This window comes from Amia ocellicauda, chromosome 3, assembly GCF_036373705.1.
Source record: "Amia ocellicauda isolate fAmiCal2 chromosome 3, fAmiCal2.hap1, whole genome shotgun sequence".
Classification (NCBI taxonomy): Eukaryota; Metazoa; Chordata; class Actinopteri; order Amiiformes; family Amiidae; genus Amia; species Amia ocellicauda.
Window position 1 is genome coordinate 21,149,596 of NC_089852.1, and position 27,964 is coordinate 21,177,559.

At 42.3% G+C, this 27,964-nt stretch overlaps 1 protein-coding gene across 1 annotated transcript in view; it reads left to right on the forward strand.

Moving 5' to 3' along the window:
- The window catches only part of LOC136740495 (tumor necrosis factor receptor superfamily member 16), a 55,939-nt gene that overhangs the window by 15,825 nt on the left and 12,150 nt on the right, over positions 1 to 27,964 (forward strand). Inside the window, exons 3-5 of the mRNA XM_066698442.1 lie at positions 6,104 to 6,466; positions 24,499 to 24,739; positions 26,179 to 26,348. Of these exons, the coding sequence (XP_066554539.1) occupies positions 6,104 to 6,466; positions 24,499 to 24,739; positions 26,179 to 26,348 (774 nt within the window). The remainder of the gene's footprint in view (positions 1 to 6,103; positions 6,467 to 24,498; positions 24,740 to 26,178; positions 26,349 to 27,964) is intronic.

A 27,964-nucleotide genomic window follows, 5' to 3' on the forward strand; every position in this document is an offset into this window, starting at 1 on the left:
GAAGGCAGTGATTGTGCGTTTCCTATAGTTATGGAATGCAGGGAATGTAGAATCTCAGTATTATGACTGAGACCCAGAGTGATGGAGTGATTAGGTGTCATCCTTAAGGTGTGCTTCAGAGACAATGCAGGAAGTGGGCTTAAAACTAGTGTGTTTGGCGTTTCGAGTACAAACTGAGACTGGAGTGCTTCAGTGGCCTAAATAACAGGTTCTAATGAAGTACTCTGTTGCTCATTATTAAGGTGACAGCCTCAGTGCAAAATGGAGTGCCACAGAGTACATTGTTGCTGTGACAGTGATGAAAAGCTGCTTCAGATGCTAAACTGGAAGGAGACGGAAACAAACAAACAAACAAAAAAATGTCAAGCACCTGTTGGGGAATGCTGCATCACCCTAATCAGCACTATTCAGCTCCCCTCCGGATTACTCATTCTGAGGGACTGAATAGTGTGCATCTGTTAGCCTCCCCACAATGCAACGCCAGTGGCTTCTTGAAGAAAAGCAGTCTGTGAATACTGCAAAACTAGGCTGTTCTTCTCAATGGCCACCTCAGCTCCTGAAACAGCACAGCCGAGCCAGCGCAGGGGTTGTATTGCCCAACCCCTAGAAATGAAAAGCTTGAGTTTCTGGAATCATTCCATTAACTCTATGCTATTCTATAGCCTAGACTGTGGGAAATTGTCAATTATGGAACATACAAGGGATCCGTTGGCAGAATAACTGGATTACCCCTCGTACTATCCCAGGCACTGGGTAATGATAGCCTGTAGTGCAGGATCTCCTCCCCTTCGGGACTGACTGCGTGTGAAACAGGGCTGAGGATGTGCAGTGCTGAGACATGGAGAAGCTTACAGTTTACAGACCCTGTTTTTTCCTGTTCTATAAAGTCTCAACTCTCATCATATTATGGGGCTTATTTACATTGGAATTTAGCCCATCTTTCTAGCAAAAATAACTGTATTGAAAATAAACTGTCCTATGTTTAAATCCCCATTAATTGAATATGCATTACATCAAATACTTGCTAAACCCCCTTGCTGTTCAAATCTGTAACAACTGGGGGGTGAGAAATAATAGCACAAGTGATGAGACTGAATAGCCCTCCTTTGGCAAGCTTATTGCAGTCAAGATGGAAATCTATGTGTGTTAGATTCAAATAGTTGTGTCCTTTTCTTTGACCGACTGGCACTTCCAGTTTCTTTAATGCCTTCCGTCAGATTATCGGTGGAATCGTCACTAAGGTTTCCAGCATGAGCATGACTCGGGACAATTCGCTTCGGATTTCTGCACAGTTATGGTGTGTGCCAGTGGTCGCCAGTTCCCATTCAGTTGCACGTATGCTCAGATCAGATCACCGTATTTCAGGAGGATTTGTCTGGAAAATGTTTGGTTTTGCTTTTAACAGGGACTGTGTAACCACCATAGTTTTATAAGACAGCCCTGTGCAGAAACCCTAATATTACCCAGAGACGGGAGACTATCCTAACAGTGTTGCGGGGCACAATGCTGATTGATTTTTATAATGCGTCACTGGATTTGTGTCTTAGACCCAAAAGTTAAACAGCTCCACTGCTGTGACTAGAGCTCTTACGGTCAAGTCTGCGCTGCCACTCCCTTAGTCACTGCTGAAGAAGCATGGGCTTTGCCTGTGGCCTGATAATGTATTTCATAATAATACTCTCTGTTCTCCATAATCTGTGCATAATTAACTTCAAAAAGGCTGCATTTACTTCCTCTCGTTCCGCCAACTGTGAAATATGGTCAACCTTACTTTAACTGAAAATGTGTACAGAGATCTAAACTCCATACTAATCTACACACAGATCATGTTTCTGATCTCTAAGCCTGATGACCCCAAACTTTTTGCAGACTTATAAACATCAGGATCAGTCAATTTGAAATACATTTAACTTTAGTACTGTGTAGAACTCTGTCATATTCTACACAATACTGTTCCCTAGCTCAAACCAAAATGGTACCCTAGTTTGATAAACTTAGTTCTAGGAGCTATATTAGTACAAATTCAGCAATAAGGGTCCTAGGTTTGAGGCTCGGGGTGCCTGTCTGTGTGAAGTTTGCATGTTCTCCCTGTGTCCGCATGGGTTTTCTCCAGGCACTCCGGTTTCCTCCCACCATCCAAAGACATGCAGGTTAGGTTAATTGGTCTGTCTCAATTGTCCTGTGTGTGTGTTGCCTAGTGATGGACTAGTCCTGTCCTGGGTGTATTCCTGCCTTGCTCCCTATGCCTACTGGCATCAGCTCCAGTTTCCCTGTGACCCTTGCCAGGATAAGTGGTTTTGAAAATTGATGGATATATATATATATATATATATATATATATAAACAGTACTGTGCAAATGTTTTAGGCAGGTGTGAAAATAGGCTGTAAAGTAAGAATGCTTTCAGAAATAGACATGTTAATAGATTATATTTATCAATTAACTAAATGCAAAGTGAGTGAACGGAAGAAAAATCTAAATCAAATCCATATTTGGTGGGACCACCCTTTGCCTTCAAAACAGCATCAGTTCTTCTAGGTTCACTTGCACACAGTTTTTGAAGGAACTAGGTAGGTTGGCCCAAACATCTTGGAGAATTAACCACAGTTCTTCTGTGGATTTAGGCAGCCTCAGTTGCTTCTCTCTCTCCATGTAATCCCAGACAGACTCCATGATGTTCAGATCAGGGCTCTGTGGGGGCCAAACCATCACTTCCAGGACTCCTTGCTCTTATTTACGTTGAAGATAGTTCTTAATGACTTTTGCGGTATGTTTGGGGTCGTTATCATGCTGCAGAATAAATTCAGGGCCAATCAGATGCCTCCCTGATGGTATTGCATGATGGATAAGTATCTGCCTGTACTTCTCAGCATTGAGGAAACCATTCATTCTGACCAAATCCCCAACTGCATTTGCAGAAATGCAGCCCCAAACTTGCAAGGAACCTCATTCGCAGACAAACTGCCTTCTGCTACAGCCAAATATTTCAAATTTTGACTCATCATTCCAGAGCACCTGCTGCCATTTTTCTGCAGCCCAGTTTCTGTGTTTTCATGCATAGTTGAGTTGGGCATGTCTTTTTGGCTGCAAGTCTTCCACGAAGGCCACTTCTGACCAAACTTCTCTGGACAGTAGATGGGTGTACCAGGGTCCCACTGTTTTCGGCCAATTCTGAGCTGATGGCACTGCTGGACATCTTCCGATTGTGAAGGGAAGTAAGCATGATGTGTCTTTCATCTGCTGCAGTAAGTTTCCTTGGCTGACTACTGCGTCTACGGTCCTCAACATTGACCGTTTCTTTGTGCTTCTTCAAAAGAGCTTGGACAGCACATCTGGAAACCCGTCTGCATTGAAATGTCTGCCTGGGAGAGACCTTGCTGATGCAGTATAACTACCTTGTGTCTTGTTGCTGTGCTCAGTCTTGCCATGGTGTATGACTTGACTTTTGACAGTAAGCGGTCTTCAGCAACCTCACCATGTTAGCTGAGTTTGGCTGTTCCTCACCCAGTTTTATTCCTCCTACACAGCTGTTCCAGTTAATGATTGTGTTTAACCTACATATTGAATTGATGATCATTAGCACCTGTTTGGTATAATTGTTTAATCATATACCTGACTATATGCCTACAAAATCCCTGACTTTGTGAAGTGTACCTAGAAGAATTGATGCTGTTTTGAAGGCAAAGGGTGGTCACACCAAATATAGATTTGATTTAGATTTTCTTCTGTTGATAAATATAATCTATTTTTGAAAGCATTCTTATTTTACATTTTTTCACACCTGCCTAAAACTTTTGCACAGTACTATATATATATATATATATATATATATATATATATATACACTCACCTAAAGGTTTATTAGGAACACCTGTTCAATTTCTCATTAATGCAATTATCTAACCAACCAATCACATGGCAGTTGCTTCAATGCATTTAGGGGTGTGGTCCTGGTCAAGACAATCTCCTGAACTCCAAACTGAATGTCTGAATGGGAAAGAAAGGTGATTTAAGCAATTTTGAGTGAGGCATGGTTGTTGGTGCCAGACAGGCCGGTCTGAGTATTTCACAGTCTGCTCAGTTACTGGGATTTTCACGCACAACCATTTCTAGGGTTTACAAAAAATGGTGTGAAAAGAGAAAAACATCCAGTATGCGGCAGTCCTGTGGGCGAAAATGCCTTGTTGATACTAGAGGTCAGAGGAGAATGGGCCGACTGATTCAAGCTGATAGAAGAGCAACCTTGACTGAAATAACCACTCGTTACAACCGAGGTATGCAGCAAAGCATTTGTGAAGCCACAACACGTACAACCTTGAGGCGGATGGGCTACAACAGCAGAAGACCCCACCGGGTACCACTCATCTCCACTACAAATAGGAAAAAGAGGCTACAATTTGCACAAGCTCACCAAAATTGGACAGTTGAAGACTGGAAAAATGTTGCCTGGTCTGATGAGTCTCGATTTCTGTTGAGACATTCAGATAGTAGAGTCAGAATTTGGCGTAAACAGAATGAGAACATGGATCCATCATGCCTTGTTACCACTGTGCAGGCTGGTGGTGGTGGTGTAATGGTGTGGGGGATGTTTTCTTGGCACACTTTAGGCCCCTTAGTGCCAATTGGGCATCGTTTAAATGCCACGGCCTACCTGAGCATTGTTTCTGACCATGTCCATCCCTTTATGACCACCATGTACCCATCCTCTGATGGCTACTTCCAGCAGGATAATGCACCATGTCACAAAGGTCGAATCATTTCAAATTGGTTTCTTGAACATGACAATGAGTTCACTGTACTAAACTGGCCCCCACAGTCACCAGATCTCAACCCAATAGAGCATCTTTGGGATGTGGTGGAATGGGAGCTTCGTGCCCTGGATGTGCATCCCACAAATCTCCATCAACTGCAAGATGCTATCCTATCAATATGGGCCAACATTTCTTAAGAATGCTTTCAGCACCTTGTTAAATCAATGCCACGTAGAATTAAGGCAGTTCTGAAGGCAAAAGGGGGTCAAACACAGTATTAGTATGGTGTTCCTAATAATTCTTTAGGTGAGTGTATATATATATATAACAATTCTAAGACAGTTTTATAGCAGTTGAAGGGCAACAATTTATTTTAATAATCATATAAAGTTTTGGCTTAAGCTTAGCTAAGATTATTTTTAGTTGTCTGGACATTTTAAGAGGGGGGCCTTGGGAGCTTAGACTTACACCTAGACTATGTTTTAGGCACAGTGTTTAGAGTGGCAGGTGACTGATGAAACAGTATTGCGATGAAGCTCTGATGTGAGGATCTAGACCATCCAAGGGATCCAACGTGTCCCTGAGTGCCTGCCAGTCTGAAGAACTGTATTCTTTCACGAGGGATGATATTCTGGGGTCATATCCATGCCAGCTTTGCTATCCTAAGCGCCCCTCCCTGTGCTGCTTGCTGAAATGTGCTTCTGCATAATTTAGTGCGTTTCCTATTATATCCGAACATAATTCCATAAGAACATGCAATATTGATGGCTGGATTTGTACCGCTTATATCTCTGCCCCAGAGAAACCCTAGCATATATTATTTACAGCATCCAACCCCCCCCAAGCCACCACCTGCCTCCAAACTTAATTTGCCCCTTAGCCAAGGTAATAAAATATAATAAGAAAATAAGAAATAAAGATGGTTTTGAATTGCACAGGGCATTGGAGCCCAAATCAGTCCTGGGAGGTCCGCATTGTCTTGAGGTTTGCATTCCACTTGCGCTGTTAATGACCTAATGCACTTTTTCACTGATTCATCTTTTTTTCCCAGTTCATAACCCTTAAGAACCCAGCACACGATAAATGTCACAGAGACATGGAAAATTGAGCTAATACATTTTTGTCAAATCTGTTAAACATTGAAGACCTATATATATCACACTGGCAAAAAAATATATAAAAATGTATCAGCTGGTAATCATTCAGAGAGATGTCATACAATTGTGACCTCCCACATCTAGAGCTGGGAATCTTTGATCTTCTGGAACAGTGTTGTGCTAAAGAGTTATGCATCCTTTGGTAAATTTGCTTTTATGATTGTGGTCTCTGAACTGTCTTGTTTGTGGTCTTTAGGTGAGACGTACTCTGAGTCGTACAGCCACACAGAGCCCTGCCTGCCCTGTACCCAGTGTACTGGCCTGTATCGAATGAGTACCCCCTGTACGGACACCAACGATGCCATCTGTGTCTGCAACTATGGCTACTACATGAATGACATGACGGGCCTCTGTGAGCTCTGCACCGTCTGCCCCCAGGGCCAAGGGGTGCTGGTAGATTGCAGCAACAACATGGACACCATCTGTGAACAGTGTCCCGAAGGCACCTTCTCAAACCAGGACAGCACCATGGAGCCTTGTCTGCCCTGCACCATCTGTGAGGAGGACTTGGAGATTGAGATTGCACAATGCACCGCTACCTCTGACACCATCTGCCGCGGTAAGGCCCTTTCCATTAGCTATTGTCCTTCACTTCCTGCTCATCAGCTGCTGATTACCACGTGACACTCACCAAACTGATTGACAATGTAGAAAGTTAAAACACAGACTGATTGTTCATCCCATAGGATTTCTCTGCCTGTGTTATACATTTCATCCCAGATACGTGAGTGTCTGCATGCAGAATGCCACCCTGCTGTCTAGCTATCTGAAGAAGATGCGTTTGTGCCTGCTCCGTTTTGTGTCTGCCGTTAAAAGTTTGGAAAAACAAAAAAGTCCTGCTGTTCAGTTATTATAAGTAAAGGCTGACATCCTAAGAAAAGGGGCACATCCCAATTCTTTATAACAGTTCAGGAACTATATTTATATGCTAAATGATTTTGTATAGTACTGGTGACAACTACCACTGAACACAAGACCAGAGAAATGTTGAACATAGTGAGATATGATCTACTTGTCTTGTGAGAATAGGACCATATCAAGTGGAGATGGCTGAAAGGCTTCTCTCAGGACAACATCAATGTGCAACTCCATCTCTTTTTTTCTCAGTGCAATGTTACAGGAAACAATCAGATTAGAAGTAAATATTCTCTAACCATACAAACATGCAGGGTATCTAGCAAAGCTCCATACATTTTTTTAACCTTCAAACAAAATGTTATAAAATTAAGCTATATATGTAACATTCTGTAATATTGGGCCAATTCTAAACCATCAAAGCATAGTTATATAATATATTCTAGCCAGCAGCCCGTTTCAAAATGGGGAAATCATAATAAAAAAAAAGGAATTGTGTTTACACAGTCTGTCTTTCCCTGTGGACAGTATTTGATGTAGGGGAAAGCTATGGCTAAGCTTAATTGTTGTAGGATTGCTGTAAAAGCAAATCCTCTTTTACCTACAGAGGGTCCTTACACAGCTGGGGGGCGTGTCAGTGAGTGTGTGTGTCTGTGTGTGTACCCTCCAATAAAAAGTCAGAGATCCAAAGAACACTTGAAATTCTATTGCCTCTGAAGGACATAAACAGACTCCTATCTGGCAGGACAGGGGGAAGCCTGTGCAGTTGAAAGATGGGATATGTTTAAATCCTGCTGCAATTTCATGGTAACTCGGACACCATTATTGGTATGTGGGTGGTACTGTCATTACACAGGCCATAAATGTAATTTCTGCCATCGTCCCAACAAAAGAACTCAGAGCTTTCATAGAGATAGCAGCTGGCATAGCAGTCACTAGGCCTCCCATCAGAGGTGAAGAGGGTCAGATATTTTGGCAGGAAACGGCCCGTCATTGATTACTATTAGAGTAATGGGTGGGTGGGTGGAGGGTCACTAAAGAACAAGCAACTGTACTATGAGTGAATGAAACAAATTTTGTGGTGTAGCCTACTTACAAGCCAGAGAGGGGGAAATGCACTGTTCTTCGATTAATTCAGCTAAATGACTTATATCCTGCAAGGCAAATGTGTTGGAATACAGATTCTTTTTGATTTAATTACACATACTACACTGACCCTGGGGATTGCAAAACTTTCGTTTATGAAATGGTCTTGTTTCTATAGATCAGTTTGCATCTGCCGCATGCACTGATCAACCCAGTTCATCAGAACATTCCCTATGATCTGATGAATGTGTGGCGTTCACTGTTTGTGCTTCCCTGGGTGTTTACTGACAGATGACGGAAAATGGTTTCATTCCAGCACGGAGAGAGTGCAGGCACCCAGCCAGCTTCTTCTTGGCACTGTTCAAAACCATCTCAAATCCTGACCCCCTGAGATCGGCCTGCCTAATTTTGTTGAAAAAACGTTATGTTACAGCTGAACCAAAGACCAGCACTTGTGAGCTGAGCATTACTTTTCCTTAAACCCCAATGAGGACGTCCCGGAAACCTGCTACATTAACTTACATTTCTCCTCAACTGCCAATGCTTCAAATCTATAATCACCCTGAGGATACTTTGTCTTCATGTTTCTATGTGTAGATATATTTTTCCAGTTGTTTAGTCTAACTATAGTAGATTTCTCATCAACTTTACATGCTCCTTCATAGCACAGAAAATAATTTATCAGATGTTACAACATATAAGAAAAGGGAACATCAGCAACACATAGAAGCCACATTCAAAAGTCTAAGGCATTGCCCTCCTAAAAGCTGTTCATTGCTTACCTTCCCCATGTGTTGACTGGGATATGGGTGCTTAATTTCATGCTGAGTGGAGCTTTTAGCAGTCCAGCTGAAGATACGTCTCAAAGTACTGTCTGTGTTATACAAACTGTGATGTGTTATTTTGTATTTTCTGCTGTAATTTAGGCTTGTAGGTCTGTGATGCTGAGCACTGGTTAGGGCCTGTCCACAGTACTCGACTCTAACAAGATGCTTCCACTTCCATCACTGTCTATTTATTTCCAGTCCAAATCCTGATGACATTTGGTGCGAAATCCAATTACCCCTATTAGCTAGGAATCAGTGTATGTAATCAAATAAGAGAAAATAATTGCCATAATAAATCATATAATTTGTAGAGCTACAAATGACTTGCAATGGGGCTGTCATGGCCCATCTCACCATCTGAGGAGGTTATAGTAGTGCAAAGGAAAGGTCAACAGTCATAATTAGCTCCCACGCTGATCCTGTCTACTGAGTCTGGTCATTAGATGATACATGCAGAGTCCTGTTGGGGTCAGAGTTCACTAGGGTGAGAGCGACATGACCTTTGAAACTCTTGATGGCTGTACTGCAGACAGACAGGCGGAGCTGGGTGTGGAGTTCAAAGGAACTCCCAGTGATAGACGTTCGATCTGCATGGACATGTTCAAAGTTTTCCTCTTAATTTGCTGAGGGACTATGTTAAGCAAAACCAAAAATTAATGTCTGTTATTCAAGTTCTTTCTTTTTAAGAGTCGATGCCAGTTGATCTTTCCCAAATTAATTTTACATGGTACACTTTTCTGAAGTGCCTCTTAAAATGCAGATTTCGATGCAGTGCTGGTGAAAGGGTATGGGCAATGGCACTGGTTTCAGTTGAGTGGCTTGACAGCAGGCCCCTGGGAAAACTGACTTATGATTGTTCTGCCAGTACAGATGCCACCATCTCCGCAGTCCAGCCTGGCCAGTACAGAATACAGGCCAGGGGCAGGCAATTTAGGCACCTCCAGTCGATTCTTTCCCCAGCCTACCCTTTATGACATAAGTGAACCTCTGCAGGACTGAACACAAAATACTGGTTGGATTGAATATCCTTTGTTGAAATAGAATGGGTTTGTCAAGGTATGCCCACCCCTGGTCAAGATAGAAAAGGTCAAGAACCAGAATAGAACAAACTAGAACAGCCTAAAGTGAGTCAATTGATCATATCAAAGACCCAATTAAATAATAATGAAAAAGATCAAGTTTCTTCTGTCCTGTCCTGATTTATAGTCAGTTAAGTTAATCCAGCTCATTGTAAAGCATATTGGGGAATGCAAATATTGGTTTACAAAAAAGTGCTAATGTCTCACTAGAGATCTTACTAGATAGTTACTAGAGATCAATTGATTTTCCATTTATTTTATACTTCCTTTTCTATTAAGTTGAGAATATTTCAAACCACCCTTGTAATTCAGATCTGCATAAAAAATCTATCAATCAAGAAATAAATAATCAAAGGAAGCTTCCAATACTTCTGAAAAAAAAAAAAAAACACCAATATTCCTAGGCTAATTTAAGCAGATTCATCTGACTGTAAAAGTGCCCTCCTCACATTCACAATCTTCTGTATAAATGTAAGTTCAAAAAATTGAATTAACTAAATTCTCTTGTGTTGCCTGCACTTTCAAAATTATGTGCAGAGTACAGTGGTTTATATACTGTACATATTCCCAGATGCTTTAGTGAGTGGCAGGGGAATGAGCCCATTGGAAGTTGGAATGCAAGTATTGTTTAATGTTTCTGAAGTAAATCGTCAGTCATATAAACAAAGAAAGAGGAACAGTCTCACAATTCCTTCTGAAAAGAACAATTCTGCATGTAAACAGATATAGAGAAAATTATGTCTCATTAGAAGACAGAGCAGATGTGGTTTGAAGCACCTGTGTAATTTGATAACTGAAAGTGTGAGGCCTGCTGTGACTCCAGCTGTGCGTGGTGTTTCTCGGTGCTCTCCCTGAGCAGGCAGACACAAACACACACGTGAGAGTTCATGAGGAGAGCTAACTGAAAACAGCCTCTTCTGCCCTTATACATGCTTACATTATTAAACTCACCATAGCTGTTTTTGCACTTTTATCATGGTTTTACTGTAGTTTTCTATGGGGTCAATAACGTATTAATTATTATCCATGGTGACTTACAATATATCACATTCCTTTTAACATAGCATTAGCTGTGTATATAGCTAGTGAAAGCACCTTGCTCAAGGGTACAATAGCAATGCCACACCCACCTGGGATTGAACCCAGGACCCAGAGCCCAGACTAATACTGCACACTGCCACCTTTACTTTACTACACTGGACCATGGGCTTACCATGATATACTCTGATAAATGTCTCTAAGGCATATTTGCTATAGTACTCCATGGTTTACTTGTGATACAGTGTAGTAAAGCCTGGTAAAGTCATGTTGAACCCACTGGACAAAACTGGAAAACTATGGTCAAATCACAGTGAATCCATTTAAAAACTTGAGTAAAGGAAGCTATGTGACAACAGCGCAGAGATAGCCTCATGGCTACATAAACACATGTGCACACTTACCCACAGACACACACAAATACAGAAAAACATGTTCAGAATAACACATGTGCACTTGTGCACTATTTCACAACATGACACCCATTATGTTTTATCAACGTGTGTATGCATATGTGTATCTGATACCCTGAGAAGCTAGTTTAAAGATATGTGGTCCCTATTCTCCAATGCAGGCATATATTTAATTTTAGTTAAGAAAATAGATAGAAGCATATTGCAGGCAACTCACTGTGATAGTGAAAGCAACATGAAGAAATTACATGGGGGATACAGTGGTATTTTCTAGGGCTACAAAATACATAATCTGAAAGCATAATTATAGTTTACTGAAGTCTGAGCAAGCTTAGGAAAAATCATTGCAGTAGTGTTCAGTGAGGCTCAAGAAAGTGCCCCCTCTTCTTTTATAAATATGATGGATTATACATTTGCAAGGTACACACTGTTCTTACTCCACTTATAAACCATTTATTATTTGCTTCCATGGATCATAGCTAGTTGTTTAACTTACCAAGTCTATTTCTTTAAGATCATAAGCACTTTCAGAAGGTACTATGATTTAAAGGGAGCTTCAGGATAAATTGTTAACATGTTCCACACATCCATCAAACTAGCTGTTCTCTGTCCTGGATCTGTTTCTACTCAGTTCCCAAATATGTGTTCCAACTCCACACTGAGTTTGGATACATGGCCATGGCGGATGTGGCCAACAGCTCCCTTAGATTTAACTCTGCATTCTCCCCTTGTTCAGTTCTCTGGTGAGTCCACAACATGAAACTCTAATTGGGATAATTGCGAGGAAACACACAAACACTTTATATATATATACACACAGACAGGTGACAAATTAATGGAAAAACCAATATAAAATGTCTCAGTAAGGTGTTGGGCCACCACGAGCCCCCAGAACAGCTTCAATGCGCGTTGGCACAGATTCTACAAGTCTCTGGACTCTACTGGAGGGATGGAACACCATTCTTCCAAAAGATATTCCCTCATTTGGTGTTTTGATGATGGTGATGGAGAGTGCTGTGTAACATGTCAGTCCAAAATCTCCCATAGGTGTTCAATTGGGTTGAGATCTGGTGACTGTGCAGGCCATAGCACGGGGTCGCAGGGAAGCCAGAGCCAATCCCCGGCAGGCATAGGGCGCAACAGGAAAACACAGGACGGGACACCAGTCCATTACTGGGCAACACACACATACAGGGCAATTTAGAAAGACCAATCAACCCACATGTCTTTGGACGGTGGGAGGAAACCAGAGTGCCCGGAGAAAACCCACACAGACACAGGGAGAACATGCAAACTCCACACAGATAGGCACCCAAAGCAGGTGACCCAAACCCAGGACCCTGGAGCTGTGAGGCAGTAGCACTAACCACCACGCCACTGTGCCACCCAGCCATAGCACATGATTCAAATAATTTTCATCAAACCATTCAGTAACCCCTCATACCCTGTGGATGGGGGCATTGTCATCACTCCCATCAGGATAGAAATGTTTCATCATAGGATAAAGGTGATCACTCAGAATAACTTTGTAATGACTTGCAGTGACCCTTCCCTCTAAGGGGACAAGTGGACCCAAACCATTCCAGGAAAATGCCCCCCACAGCATAACAGAGCATCCTGACCCCCTCACTGTAAGGGTCAAGCAGTCAGGCCTGTACCGTTCTCTTGGTGTTGCCACACATGCACTTGCCCACTTGTGGAGAATATGGTGAAGGATGACTCATCTGACCATATTACTTTTTCCACATCTCTGTAGACCAGTGCCTATGGTTTTTGCACCACTGAAGTCTCAAATGTGCATTTGTTTTTGTAATGAGGGGTTTATGCACTGCAACCCTACTGTAATATCCCTCTCTGTGTAGTTCTCAATGGACTGTTCTTGCTGACAGTCTGATCACGTCCTGCATTGACATTGTCAGTCACCTGGGAAAGAGTTGCTCTTCTGTTTTCCCTTACATATCGCAGTATGGCATGAGCATCACGGTCATCGAATGACCATTCATGCCCCAATAATGACGCCTCTTTCAAAGTCATTTAGATCCTTTCCTCTTGCCATCTTGATCCAAAATCGAGGTCAATTGGGCCTGCTCAGCATTTTTATACATGCCACAGAGCATGCTAGGATGTTAATTGCTTAATTGTATCATGCAGTACACCTCTTTGGAGGCATCTGCATTCATTATGTTCCTCCACTCATTTATTCAGGTTTTTCCTTTAGTTTGTCACCCGTCTTTGTATATATATATATTGTATATATTGTATATATATTTATATATATATAAAAAGCTGTAACACTTTATAAACGTTTTATAAATGATAAATCATATCTTATAAATGTTTATTAATAATTTATAAATTGAATTATTAATGGTTCCTAACTGTGTTATTAACCAATCATTTAATAGACGTAAAATAAAGTGTTACAAAAAAAAAATCTATTAACTTAATTTCTATCAACTTATCCATGTCAGTCATAACCTTTGTATCTGTGACATGACCCGCCACTCTTCACCAAACTGTACAGCCACTGCAGTACAATGTCTCTTTTGTGTTCGGCTGCAGTACATTGTGTGACTTCATGTTTGAAGTGATCGATGCCCTTCATGTGCAATGACGCTCACATGTTCCGCACTAGATAATGAATAGCATCCTCTGTGAAAAACACTAACACATCAGAGACTGTGATTCCCTGGAATTCTCCATGCTGTTTCCCTGCATTCTGCGGCCGATCCCCCCCTCTTGGCAAGCCATGAGGGCAGCGGGTGTGCCCCTTAAACTAGGCTCACACTTCATCTATTCACATGGATTTTCCGGTTGTAAATTCTGGAGATTTGCACTGGCAGACAGTTGCAGTTATTCGCTGGCCCATGGCCCACTGCCCTGGGCCTGGGTAGAGTGGCATGGCTTGAATGAATGGGGCAAGGTTCGTTAGCAGTGCTTTGAAAACCCTGACTGAACCACGAACAGTGAGGCCCATGTTCCGGAGATGGCCGTTAGCTTAGTGCAAGTGTATGACACACACAAGTGAAGACCTTTCGGTGCATGAGTTTGAAAGTTCAGCTCAATGATTCCCTTCAGCAAACCAACTCTAGTCTATCTAACCTTTTCCTTCCACCAAGATTGGTTTGTGCGGTCTTACAGTAAAATTGCTGGCTCTCATTCTCACCCTGTTTTTGTGAATCATTTGTTCTAATTCACGGCTGCTAGAGGATTGAGGCTGCAGTCTTTTAAAGAAGCAAACAGGCTGAAAACATCTCCGTGGGGTTTACTGTACACAGGGGGAAGTTAATTCTGAATGTTGTGCGCAAAAGGATAGCTATCATTTGTCCTACAGGTTTGCTTTGCAGAGCCACGTGACGGCACTGCATCGATTTGCTCCGACAAAAGGCAAGTGACATTTTCTGTAATTTGCAGGAAAGACTCAGGGTTATTCATCAGCCTGTTCATAAGCACAACACATTCCAGTTGATTTACTGGACAAAGGAACAATGATAGAGTTGGACATCATGACACTGGGTCAACACCATGCAGGGTTATGAAAGATACATACACAATGTTCCAGCTATTTGTGGATATATAAATGACAGACAGCACACTAGAGATAAAGCTTTTGTCACTACCTTGTGTGTGTAAGGTATACATGATTTTGAGAGTCATAATCCTGTGTATAAGCATTGCCTTTACTATCTCTTTGCACATTATTTTGTAAAGACATCAACACTGCTCAGATGAAAACCCGTGGGATTTGTTCTTAGAGGGTGTGATTGATTCCCACTCATTCAGCCCTGATACCATTCTCCGATGTGGGAGCTTGTGTTCACAGAGGACACTATTCATTGACCCAGAAGGAATCTATGGGCACAAATGATTACAAAGGGCATCTATCACTACTACGGCCATTCGCTCACACACTGTGATGCAAGGTCTGATGGGAGCCTGATGGGGTGGGCATTCTCCCCCTCACAATTCCCGATGGTCTGATTTAGGCGGTAAAGGTGTCAGGCTGAGGATGCTTCAGTACTAAAAGCTGCTGAAACAGAGAGAGAGAGAGAGAGAGAGAGAGAGAGAGAGAGAGATTGTGTGCAGCTCAGAACTGTGCTCTGATCGATAAAAGCGATTGGGTTTCTTCTCGGTGGGGTCGGATTTCTTCCAGTGACCTCTACATTGCGGATCACATTCTGCCGCAGAGCACATTTCCATTGCTGGACCCTCTCTTTCAACCCCCTGCTCCTACACACACACACACACACACACACACACACACCACTCTGCCACCCCTCCCCCAGCACCCCCTCCTTCAGCTATCAGCCTACCAGGAGTCAAGCATCTCAACGTTGTGTTACTTCACAGTGACAGTAAGGCACTGCTGTACCACAGAGCGCTGCCTCGCTCACAGCACCACAGAACAGTCTGAGTCAAATGGTGGAAGCACTGAACTGTTCTTATGCCTTTTCTGTATGGGATGAACCCAGCTGTTGGCTAGTTCCAACATTAGCTGCACCAGTGAATCCAAAAGCAATTGATCACTATAAAAGCTGAAAAGTGCCCTTCAGCTTTTAAAGGGCATAACCTTACAGACTCGGATGTGGCTTCTTTACCTGGGCAGGGCAATACTTAAACCCTCACATAACAGGTACACTTACAGCACCTGATCAGTTTGCTGTTTTTCCTCCTTAAAGAGAGGGCAATTAAAATAGAAAAACTACCACTCTTAGGTCCAGATTGGTGAATAGTGCATTATATTAAACAATGTACACAGTTAATTATGTGAGAACCTAATCCCACAACTGCAAAAACTAGAAGCTTGGCCAGTGAAGGCTCCTCTCTGTACTTTCAACGGAATTGGCAATGGAATGTAAGAAATCAAATCAAATTTAAAAAAACAACAAACACACATAGAAACTTCCTGTCACTCTAATGGAACAGGAGATTCAAGAGGACTTCTTATTAATCACGTTAAAGGAAAAAGATTTGATAGGCATCGGAAGTCAGTTTTGTCTCTCTTGAGTGCTTCGTCAGTTGCTCTACAGATGGCTGTCGCAATGTGCTGCTGGGCCAATGGCACCAAATTGTTTGCAGATGCCTCGCTGCACAGCCTCATGCGATTCTAATGGCCCACTGATCTGCTTTGCTGGCACTCAGACACAGAAAGGATCTCTGTGCCTCTAATGAAAAAAGTTCCCGAGTCTCTTTCATAACGGGGTTCTGCATTTCCTCAGCTGTCACGTTAATTAAAAACCCTGTCTCAGTGCCTTACTCAGCTGCCCTTTATGTTTAAGGTGGCCTAGATCTGACCTGGAGACCTGTTTCTATCAGTTGCAGCTCAAAGCAGGTGTGGGAGTGCAGTTAGGTGCACTGAGTTCTGAGGAGAGTCGAGAGAGACGGGAGCCCATCTACAGTCAAACCCAGCGTCTGCTGTGCATAGGGCCTGGAAACTTATAAAGGTTTATTGATAGTTTTTAAATTGAAATATTTATTACTATTTACCGATCATGTATTAATGACACCATAATATAAAGTGTTTAAATTAGTTATTAGTTAACTCCATTCATTGGCAGAATAATGTGGATTTGCTCCCCTGCTGGAGGAACATTGTCCCATCTTTTGTAGTCCTCAAATGCTTTGTGTCCTCTGTACCTTGCATCAAGTCTTTGATTGAGTGGATAAAGAAGGAGAACAAAACACAATATCCCATGTCTCTCTCTCCAACAGTGCAGTTTTTCCACCGTTTGTGGAATAAAGGTCTGCGACAGGAAATCTAATTTCAGCAGGAGCCAGCCAGATCCAGACCCTTGAAATAAGTTATTAAAACAACGCACTTGAAATTAGGTTTGGCTAATGGCTGGTAGGCAGGAGCTAAAAAGCCCAAGCTAATGCCTTTTGCGAAGAGAGGTAAATTTACTGGAATTGTTTCTCTGCGGCTTTCACCTCTCCGCAACCCTGGGTCTAGCACACTTTGCGGTTTCCAAATTCAAAAGCACTTAAGCCAGGCCTGACGTTTAGATTAAATTAAAATGGAGCCCTACCTGACACCTTTTGGAGAGAATGTAGCCCTGTGCACAAATGAGAAAACAAAAACAAGAACTGCCAATCTTCCAGTCACTGCTAATGCCACGCCACAATCACACAACACACCTGGCAGACGAGACACAGAAGCCTGGATCTCTGCTGACTGCAGTCCGAAGATGCTAAGAGCAGGTTGAATGCTGAAGAAGCAGTCCTGTATCCACAGCCAGTTCCCAGCAGAGCCTGCCAACTCTCAGACTGCTTAACAAACAAAAAATATGTTAAAAGCCAATGGTTGGATTGTGATTTTTAAGAAACATTTTAAGAACATTGAGGCCGCAGCTGAGGTTGGACTACATGGGGCGATCGGTATACATTTCATTAGGTGTAAGCAGTAAAACATTGGCAGGCTCCTGTTGTGCGAAGGCTTCCATAGCTCTGGATCTTGTTTTAGTGTTGCATCCGAGTCGGCACGCAAATTACCTCAGCAAACATAAGATGAGACTGACTCCAATATTCAAGTCTGAAATTGAGATCATTTAGAGTTGTCCCCTGCTTCGTCTGGAAGCCATTAATGTGTGTAGAGCCTGTTCAACATTGATAAATGCTGCATTTCCCTTCTGTCAGCTGGCTGGTCTTAAAGATAAAGTAACGATCTGAGCCGGGAAGCAGAAATAAAGTATCCTAATGATAATAAGGGGTTACGAAATAGCTCCATAGTTAAACAGAAATCCATCACTTGCTCCTCAGCACTTTACTGCTGTATATAATTTACTCTGAGTATTTGTAGGAAGTGCACACCTGTTGGCCTTATATATCTAGGGGTGAAATTACTGGAGAATGCAGAGCAGTTGGTCTATATGACTGTGTGCATCCCTCTGGCAAACTGTTGCTACACAAGCATAAGTGAATGCAGTAATGATATACTGCAGGACGGATTAAAGCCTAGAGATTATAGCCACACTGATCCTGCCGACACGATTGAGATGCATGGGGAAGGAATGAAATACATGTCTACACATATATGTGATACAATAAATAACCTTGAACCTCTCCGTGGCAACTTTGATGTTTTAAACTGTTCAGGAGCTCTAAGGATACAGTCATGTCTTTTCCACACTATCAGGTGACATCCCAAATCAACATTGATCTAGCAGGACGGTATATATCTTTATAGCCAAAGCTCTAGGGGTACAAGACACCTTTGCAAAAATGCCCACTCAAACAAACACACCCATACACAAACATACAAACAGACAGACAGATACACATAGACACACAGACTGTCTGCAGCAGTATTAATCTCCAGTACTTGGTAATGGGACAAGCCTACAACACACCTGTTGATTCTCCTGCTGGTTTTGCAAATTACCGCTGCTTGGCATTTTCACTGCTCTTTTGAAGCCAACTATGAATGCAGCTCAGCCAGCGATCAACATAAAAATGCAATTAAAAAAATAAAGCCTAACAGGGTGGCTTTCTAAAACGTTTTCCCTTCAGTACAATTCACAACCAATTTAAGTTGTAAAGGTGTACAGACTATGTAGGTGTGGAAAGGGGACACGTTTTATTGTTTCTCACCCAAACGCACTTTCATTTAGTTTGGCAATAGTAGTTTGCATTGTTTACAAGATAAGAGCACATTCTGCATTGGAGAAATTGCTCTACTTCACCATTGGAAATAGCTCAGAGAAATCCCCTGGTAGCTTCATGCTTTTGAAAACCAAAAGACTTGAATAAGGACTGAAGCTTAAGCCCAGTTACCACAGTAGAGACAGACTGCAATCTTCTAGTGTAAAAGAAGTTTACACGTCTTTCTGAAACATCTGTAGCAACGGAGGGATTATAGTTTCCTAGTTCCAGTTCAAATACATTAGATGATAGTATAACACATTACAATACCATGATATTAATATATATTCTTTTCAAAAAAGGTTTTGCAGTAAAAGAAAAAGCAGCGCAGCACTACATCCAGATTCTCTTTACAGCGTGTGGTGTTTGATACACAATGTGCGATTAAGGGCCTAACTGCATCGTAGGTCTGGTCACACACAATGTGAGAAGAAAAATATAATTAACATTGGGGTTAAAGGGGATTTAAAGTATTCAAGTGAATAATTATTTCAGTTACTCTAATTCACAGCTTAAGTTAAAGGAACTGATGAACACTGGTACATGAGTGGTCAAAATGACAGCCGAGTGCAAACAAGGCAGGGCACCTTGTTATTCGTGTATTAGCAGTGCACTTTCTACTGTGGATTGGCTATGTTGTTAAAAAAACTAACAAAAAAAAAACTTTTAACATATAATTCTCAGATTTTGTTAAAAATGTGCAAGAGCAGATACAAATACAATGATGCAGCACAGTACATTCTGTCCTGTTATTAATCTTCCACTTTAAATTACAGATACTTCAGAAAAAATGTTGGTTGTAAAGTGTGTTCTACATAAAAAGAAACACTGTCATAAATTTCCTTTTTAGCATTTGTCATACAATTTTCTTTAGAGATAAGGGCAGGAAATTGATAAGAAATAAAATAAAAAAATAAACATACAGCATTTTCCATCTCAGTAATTTTTTCTCCGAAGCTGAGACCATTATTAAGTTCATTAAATAGAGCCTGCTCTGTCAGTGTCTCTCAGCAGCAAACAAGATGGAGACATTGAACACAAGCCCGGCCTATTCCTATTCATTCTGCCAGCACATTCTCCCAGGGAAAGTGAGCAGTGCACAGCTCATTGTAAGCTGCTCTTGTAAGAAGTAATTGCTCCCGCTAATCAGTGAACTTTTGAGCTTGCTTCCGTTCACTATCTCCGTGGAACAAACCGCCACCAGGCTGTACTTCAAAAGCCATTTGTTGGGGAGAGAGAGAGAAAGACAGAGAGAGAGAGAGAAGAGAGAGAGAGAGAGTGAAAGAGAGATAGGGCAGAAAGAGATAGAGTGATAGAGACACAGAGAGAAAGAGAGCGAGAGAGGCAGACAGAAATGGGAGAGAGATACAGAGAGATAGAAAAGCACAGAGATTAAATAAAGGAGAGAATTTTGTGCCCAACAAAGAAGGGCTGTTTCAGTTCAGGCTGGTTGGTTTCATATGGTCATTAGGACATTGCTTTGAAAGAAAGACAAGCTGTTGACCCCCCTCCTCCACTCACCACAGGGAAACTGTACATAGTTTGGGGGGAAAAAGCATTCTGGTTGGGTTTAGCTGCAGGGGGCATGGACAGAGCAGGACTGTGGTTAACTGGATGCGAGATGCGTTGAAGCCATGATCAAAGTGGTGGAGTGAAAGTGGATTGTTCCCAGTCGGAGCCCAGTTAAAGATCAGGGGGTCAGGAACAACTGGCAACAAGACTCATTTAACACAGAGACAGAAAAGACAAAAAGAACACAAAATATACAATAACCAGGAGGATTTTCTTTGCCCTCCTTTATGTTTTTCACAGCTCATCTCATAAAAAGGGCAATGCGTTTTTTAACACAGTGCCCTGTCGTTTTATATCGCTTCACGGTATAAGATGCAATCCAGGTGCTTTCTGAGCGATTCTGTGTGGAGGTGCCAGCCTGCATTAATTCCCCATTCTTGTCCATTTTATTAGCATCAGGCCCCAATTACCACTCAAGTTCAAAAGCAACTGTTCAGAAAGGAATGCAGTTTCATGGGGAGGCTGCTGAGAATAGGCCCTTGTGTCACAGAGTTATACAAGGCATTGTGCAGATTTCTGTATTAATTTTAGCACACATCAGTGGCTTTCAGCATGGGGACCGAGTACTGTGAGAAGAAAAGGAAAAGAAACAAACAATAAACACCCTTTCTTGAGATAGTAGCATTCAATGTATTCAATTACACAGTGCCAGATCCCTGAATTGAAGCAACTATTTCTGTGAGTGGCTTAAACTAAGCGGGCTTGACACCAACTTTTGTGCATCTCAAGTTAGGACCAAATGGAACCTGATTAGGAAGAAAAATGAAAGCCTCCAGCTTTGGCTGTAATGTTGGAACAACCAAGAGATCAGCTCTTAGAGACACCTAGAAATGAGCTGATCCTGCACCTCTTGAAGGTACTGCATGCCGTGATTAGGCCAAAAGTACACCAATGGAAAATTAGTAAGTTTACTGTCTGAATTCTTTGAAATTCCTAAAAACTGTACACATTTCTCTCCAATATCAAAGAGACCTCAGGTCAACACAGTATATAAAGTGAAACTGTGGGGACTAGGTCAAATACTTCAAGGCTCCCAATAAACATAAACCTACAAAAGAACAGTGAAATGGCTAATAACATACTCCCCACCTGAACATGAACCAGCTGGTGTGATCTTTTAAACAGTCAGACCTGAACTTCAATATGTCAGTCTTGACATGGAAAAACCATCAACAATTTGACACAGTAGTAAATGTCAGGATAAGGCATAGCACTGAACTGCAAGGACTCATAAAATGGTTATTTTCTAACTATCTCTAAGTCGGGCAGGACTAGCCACTGGCGGTAGAACAAGTGCATAGTGTCAACCAGGTCAACCAGGACCCCAGACGAGTAAGGGTCACTCAATCAGACAGAGTCAGTGTAATGGGATCTAGAGGTTAGAGCCACAGGCGGAAAAGTGTGGGTTTCAATAGCCCTGTGACTCCAGGGAGAGAAGAGGTTTGAATGAGATGTTTAAGTTACTTCAAAGTTCACAAATCTGCCAAACATCCATTCGATTTGTGACCCAGCCAGCACCTGCCCTTGAATTTTAATATCCATGTAGCTTGATTTGGGAAGCATTGTAGTAGTGGTGTTAAGGGATCCAGGTTTAAAGCAAAGCATGAAGACAGATTAAAAATATAAAAAAGGCAACAGAAAGCTCAGAGCTCAGAGCAGGCAGTCAGTGCTTTTGAATAGTTCATCTGTATCAAAGTGGTATTTTGCCAATTGAATGGAGAATGTCAAGTATACTTGACTCTTGCTTGGTTCATTTAATAAAGAGCTGAGACAGAACAGCCGTTTACTTGTCTTTATGTCTGAGCGCTGTTCCCTCTGATGCTCCCTTCTCTGGGCAGCAGGCTCTGTGAAGGTGGAGACTGCCTTGATATGGCTGCGAAACAGCTGTGGAAATGTCTCTGAGCGGGAAGACTTTACTGGTGAAAAATATCAAAGCCAAGAGAGATGAGGGCGGGGGGGACTATTTTAATAATACATTAAAAAAGCCACTCTCACGCTAAGACAAGCTGGCTGTCAATGGGAATCTCAACACAACAGTGGAGATCTGCACTGCAAATCCACAGCTCTCCCCCACAGATATGACGTTCAATACAATTATTTCACATTGTCCTAAAAAGCCTTTTCCTGCATTCTCAAGGGGAGGATGCTATTTAAATGTACATTTTTTCACACACACACACACACACACACACACACACACACACACACACACACACACACACATAATATAAAAGTATTACTTGAAGCATAACTGCCACACAGATCAGAAGTTACTAAGATCTTTGAAATAAAGAGCACTATGCAAGCATTATGGACTAATAATTCCAGTATGCTCTGGCAGTTGTACTGCTGGCTAAATTGCACTACACTGATGCCTGTTAATATAAGACAACTATAATTCTAACATGACTAAAGTATAGCTACAGAAATCTTATATCATGTATGAACTAAAACAAAAATTAGGGAGAAGAGAAAAACTATCCGTGCCATATTTTCTTCATATTCTGCAACGTTCACATGGACTTTTTAATACATGCTTAGCGCTCATAAATACAAGTCGGCAAGAAAGTTTAGCTTGCTTTGTAATGGCATGAAAACTGGGGATTGCATGTAAGGACTACATGTCTGTCAGTGGAATTGTGGTAAATATAACAAGGATCCCCCCCCTTTCACTTCATATACACAAATAGGAGTAAGGCGACAGAGGAAATATATACCGCAACATACAATATCTTTCACAAATACCTTTTACAACCTCACAAGATTCCAATCATTTGAGGTCTGTCTTGCTTTTCCATCTGGATTTACAGTGCACCAGCAAGTTATTACACCTGCCAGTCTGTACTGACGCTGCACAGACACTGACACTGGACTGGAAAGGGAGGGAGAGAATGCACATGTGCAGCTCATAATATAAGGGAAGGCCACACATTTTAAGTGCCTTTTTGTCCAACAGGGAGAATGCAGAGAAGGAAATTAATTTAGGCAAAGCTGTAAACCATTGATCGTAATAAGCTTGTCACAGAAGAAGTGGAGAGGTTGGTTCAAACTAACAAACATGAAAGTGCAATAATTCTTACTTTATTAGATTTACTGCAACAAACTGAGCACTTATCCACAAAATAGTTACAAAATGCCCCCATAAATGGTCTTCAATTGAAAAACTGCAAAATGTAAGGAACCGTATTAAAATTGGTCACAAGTACGTCTTTTACCAACATTGGCTTCTATTGTGAGGACAGTTTTTGTTATGCGCTGAGATTGTCATACAGCGGTCCTCTCTCTCCATCTACAGTCCCCAGCCCTAATGAACCGCAGGCTATTGGTGTTGCTAGGACTTAATCACAAGCTTATTTCCATTCCCCAGGCCTGTTCTCATGGGCAGTGCTTCAAATGGGACAGTCAAGACGAGGCTGGGAGATATAATGCTTTACTCCATCTGCCACCGACAGGAACAGTGCCCAACTCCAGAACACAGCCCGACTCTGGAGAAACGTTTAACACAAGGCTCTGTGAGCCATTGGCCCCATAACGATGAACAATCTCACTGCTCTGTAGGCCTCGCATATGGTTCCAGACTTTCCCCATTTGAGTCCTGCCATTGTGTCATGTGCAACCCCTCCCCCCTTTTGAAAGCATTTTTATTTTAAACATAATTGTCAAAGGACGGGAAATTAGTTCCACATCCTCGTCTGTACTTTTGCTGCTCTGGGTTGCATAGAGATAAGATTAGCTGCTGTTCTTTTACGGCATAGACTGCATTTCCACCACGTTGCCTCATTCGTATTACTTATTATTTGAGAGTACACCTCTTTGTTTTGAGTGTAAGAAATCCCTGTCTCATCAGAAGCACAGGAGCTACTAGCACAGCTATACATTAGGGGGTTGTTCCCCTGCTAGGCTCTTCACATCGATTTAAACCATTCTCCTGCCTTCAGATAAATGTTTTACAGCACTCCATAGTCAAAACGTTTAGATCACTGCCAACAGCTTTGCTGAACTGATATGGTTGTCTGTGAATGGCCACTGCTCATGAGTAAGTGTGTTCAGCTGTGGTTAAGTCAGTGTGTTTGTGTCCCTCAGATCTGAACCCCCGATTCCAAAGCACCCCCTCATCCTTCACCCCCCTGGATCCCTACACGCCCTCCATAGAGGATATCTTCTTCCCCGACGCCTCTACCTTCTCCCCGGATACAGTGGCCACCACCAAGCCCAGCACCACGCAATACATCCCTGGCGACTTGAACGAGAACCTCATCCCCATCTACTGCTCAATCCTGGCAGCAGTGGTGGTGGGTCTGGTGGCCTACATCGTCTTCAAGAGGTGAGGTCTCTGGGGCTCATGGACAGCAGCCAAGCAGGACTGTATGTGTTGGCTTCCCCACCACACACCCACATTAATAGAGGGTTGTTACTTTGTGTTCATTTGCTTTGTTTTCAACAATCTACTCATCGCTGAGATTTAAGGCAAAGACGTGCTGTTACACTGTACACTACCATATACACTTAACAACACTTAAACTTACTAACACTGTAGCTTAAACAACATTTAATACCCACTACACTGAAGATATTTTACATCTGCGGCTGTATTTATCTTTTGATCCAATCACTGCCATTAAAAGTATATTCTGTAAGTATTTCATACAGCCCTGGGCCTATTCTAGGCTTCTCCACTGTAACATCAGAGGATTACTCAAATCAAGTTTTTGGCTCAGGACTCAAAAACCCTAATGCACTACTAGCTTTTGAACCGCTCTGATCTCAAATTAACATGAGAGCACAGGAAAATGTGAGCACAAGTGATTTCATTGCATTGTATGGAAATGTATACAAAAAAAGTACAAAAAAAGGTAAACCTTAGGTCATCAGGCAATTTCAGTGCTTGGTCCACTTCATGTGGATATCACCATTCATACGTTCAGCACTCAATATTATTATTTGACATGTTATCCACTTATTTGTTTACTTGCTACTATTTATTTAATTCATCTTTCAACTCTGAGCAGACAGCAAGAAAAAAAAACATTCTAGGGTGAGAAGTGCTCAGAGCAGTAAGGTCAATGCAAGTCTTCTCCGGACAAAACCACTGTGTTCCTTGTCAGTGGGCTGTGCCAGCCCTGTCTGCTCCGCTGATATGAAAGCCAATTTTTTCAGGGTTAAGGACATGGTTTTTGTCTCAAAGAACCCTGTCTTTTTAAAATGAGCTCAACCCACATGAGTGGAATGATCAGATTACCCCCCACCTCCCACCTTGAGTGAAAATAGATAAGAGTAGTGGTTAGGGCTCTGGACACTGGAGTACAGTGTCATGGGTTCAATCCCAGGTGGGGGCACTGCTGTTGTACACTTGAGCAAGGTACTTTACCTAGATTGCTCTCGTAAATGCCCAGATGTAAAAATGAATGTGATATCTTGTAACAATTATAAGTCATGCAAGAAAAGGATGTCTGATAAGAAATAGAGTAATAACATGTTTTGGAAATGTGCTGCTGTGGGGCTAAGATCTTAACTTTGGATGATTGTGCTATTCCCATGCTTGGATTGGGGACGACTCATCAAGTCAGGCGCAAGAACCGTGTTGTCACCCTCCTGCCTGTGCTTTTTGCTTTGCTGTTATAAGTCTGAGGAAAAATAAAACTCTTGTCTATGAGAACCCTTGTCGAGCCCTGAGTTCTTCAATGTCAACAGTACAATAGCTCAGAGAGCCACATTGTGGAGGCTAAGCCTAATTCTCTGCCTCTGTCTCTGTCTCTTGCACAGGTGGAACAGCTGCAAGCAAAACAAGCAGGGAGCCAACAACCGCACGGTGAACCAGACACCGTCCCCAGAAGGAGAGAAGCTCCACAGCGACAGCGGAATCTCAGTGGACAGTCAGAGTCTCCAGGAGCAGCAGCAGCAGCAACAGCAGCAGAGTCAGTCCCAGTCACAGGGTAGGCAACGTCATCAATGCAGTGATACTGTGATGCGCAAGAAAATTGCATGCTTAGGAAGCTCTGACCTGGTCAATCTTGTACTTTATATGTGGCCTAGTATGAGGTTTAATTTATACACTACAATGAGGTCCAAAGCTCACTGCGATTTCGTGGACATAGGTTAGAAGTGCAGCGGACAACAGCTGCAGACAGAAAAGAATGCTTTTACAGAGCAAAGCCAAGCTGGTGGAGGGCTGTGCAGAGGCCTAGCAGTCTGCTGAGTGCAATATAACCCGAAGGTCATCACTAAAGACATGATTCGGGTCTTTGAGGAGCTGTGTGACCTGACTGTGGTGACCTAGTGTATGGGCTCTGGATGGGGCTAAGGGACCCTGTAAAGCTCAGACAGCTGAGAGAGATCAGATTCACACACACAGACACAACGAGGGCTCCAATCCCAGCACCAGGCCGGCAGCTCCCCTCAAACCTGAGCCGTTTTACTGCACAGGCCTGCCCAGTGTCTGCTGCTGTCAGCTCCCCCCTTTGAAAGCAGGGTTAAAGACGAACACCTGTGGATCCTCATATGATCTTTTTATAAGCACCCTGGCCTGAGCAGCAAGAGGTCAAAAGAGCTACTTTTAAACTTCTGATTTAAGCACAGAGCCCTGCCAGACCAAAATGAGTGGAGAATGTGTGTGAAAATGTCTGGCGTTGCCTCGTTCACTATTACAGTTACCTCTGTAGATCTGAATACTCGTCCTGGCTCAACTGCAGGGAGCAAACATCCCCCCGATCTCTCCCATAAGTAGGATAGATCATCAAAATCCTCTATTTTGTTAAATAGTGTTCATGTTTGCTTTACCTTAAGCTTTGCACTCCGGTGGTGCCCAGTTGTACTGTGCCCAATAACTGTGCACTTGCAAAACCTTTCTGACCAGGACTTCTTTAGCTATTGTTTATAATGGACTTTCTGTTGTCTTAAATAAACAAAGAGAAAATCTCCCCACTTCCTTTTTGTTGAGGGGCAGATCAACATATCTTAAAACCTTGTTGATCCTAGGATTACATCTGCCCATGTCTGGCTCACCCTGACATTGTGTGTGCTCTTCCATTTCTATAGAAACAAGCATTAACATGTACTCTGTCCTCTAATCTAATAGCAGTTAACCAGCACCTGGTATGCAGTGATACAAGGGTTGATGTTCATTAGGTTGGTGTACATTAGGTTAGAAACAACAAATATCTTAAACAAATACATGGGAAAACAAAATGGGAAATTCAGGGAAATACGTAAATGCATGCAAACGGTCACTGACGGGGGAGTGATCTAGATCTATGAATTGAAAGAAAAAGCACTCAGATACAGGCTAATCCTTGTTCTATACATTTCTGACAATACAGTGCCCTGCCACGTCAAAGGATTGATATCAGAGAGCAACTCCTATATCCCATACGTTTTACAAAAGATGAACCCGTAACTCAGTGTTTTCGTCCCATCGCTGCTAAATAAAGTCTCAGAAGACAAAGGCACAGTGCACCTGCAGATGCAGCAACGCAGGGTGACTGGGTATGCGATGCCCTGCTGTGAGCAGCAGAGTTCCCTGTGCCAGCATGCCAGCATGCCAGGGCTACTC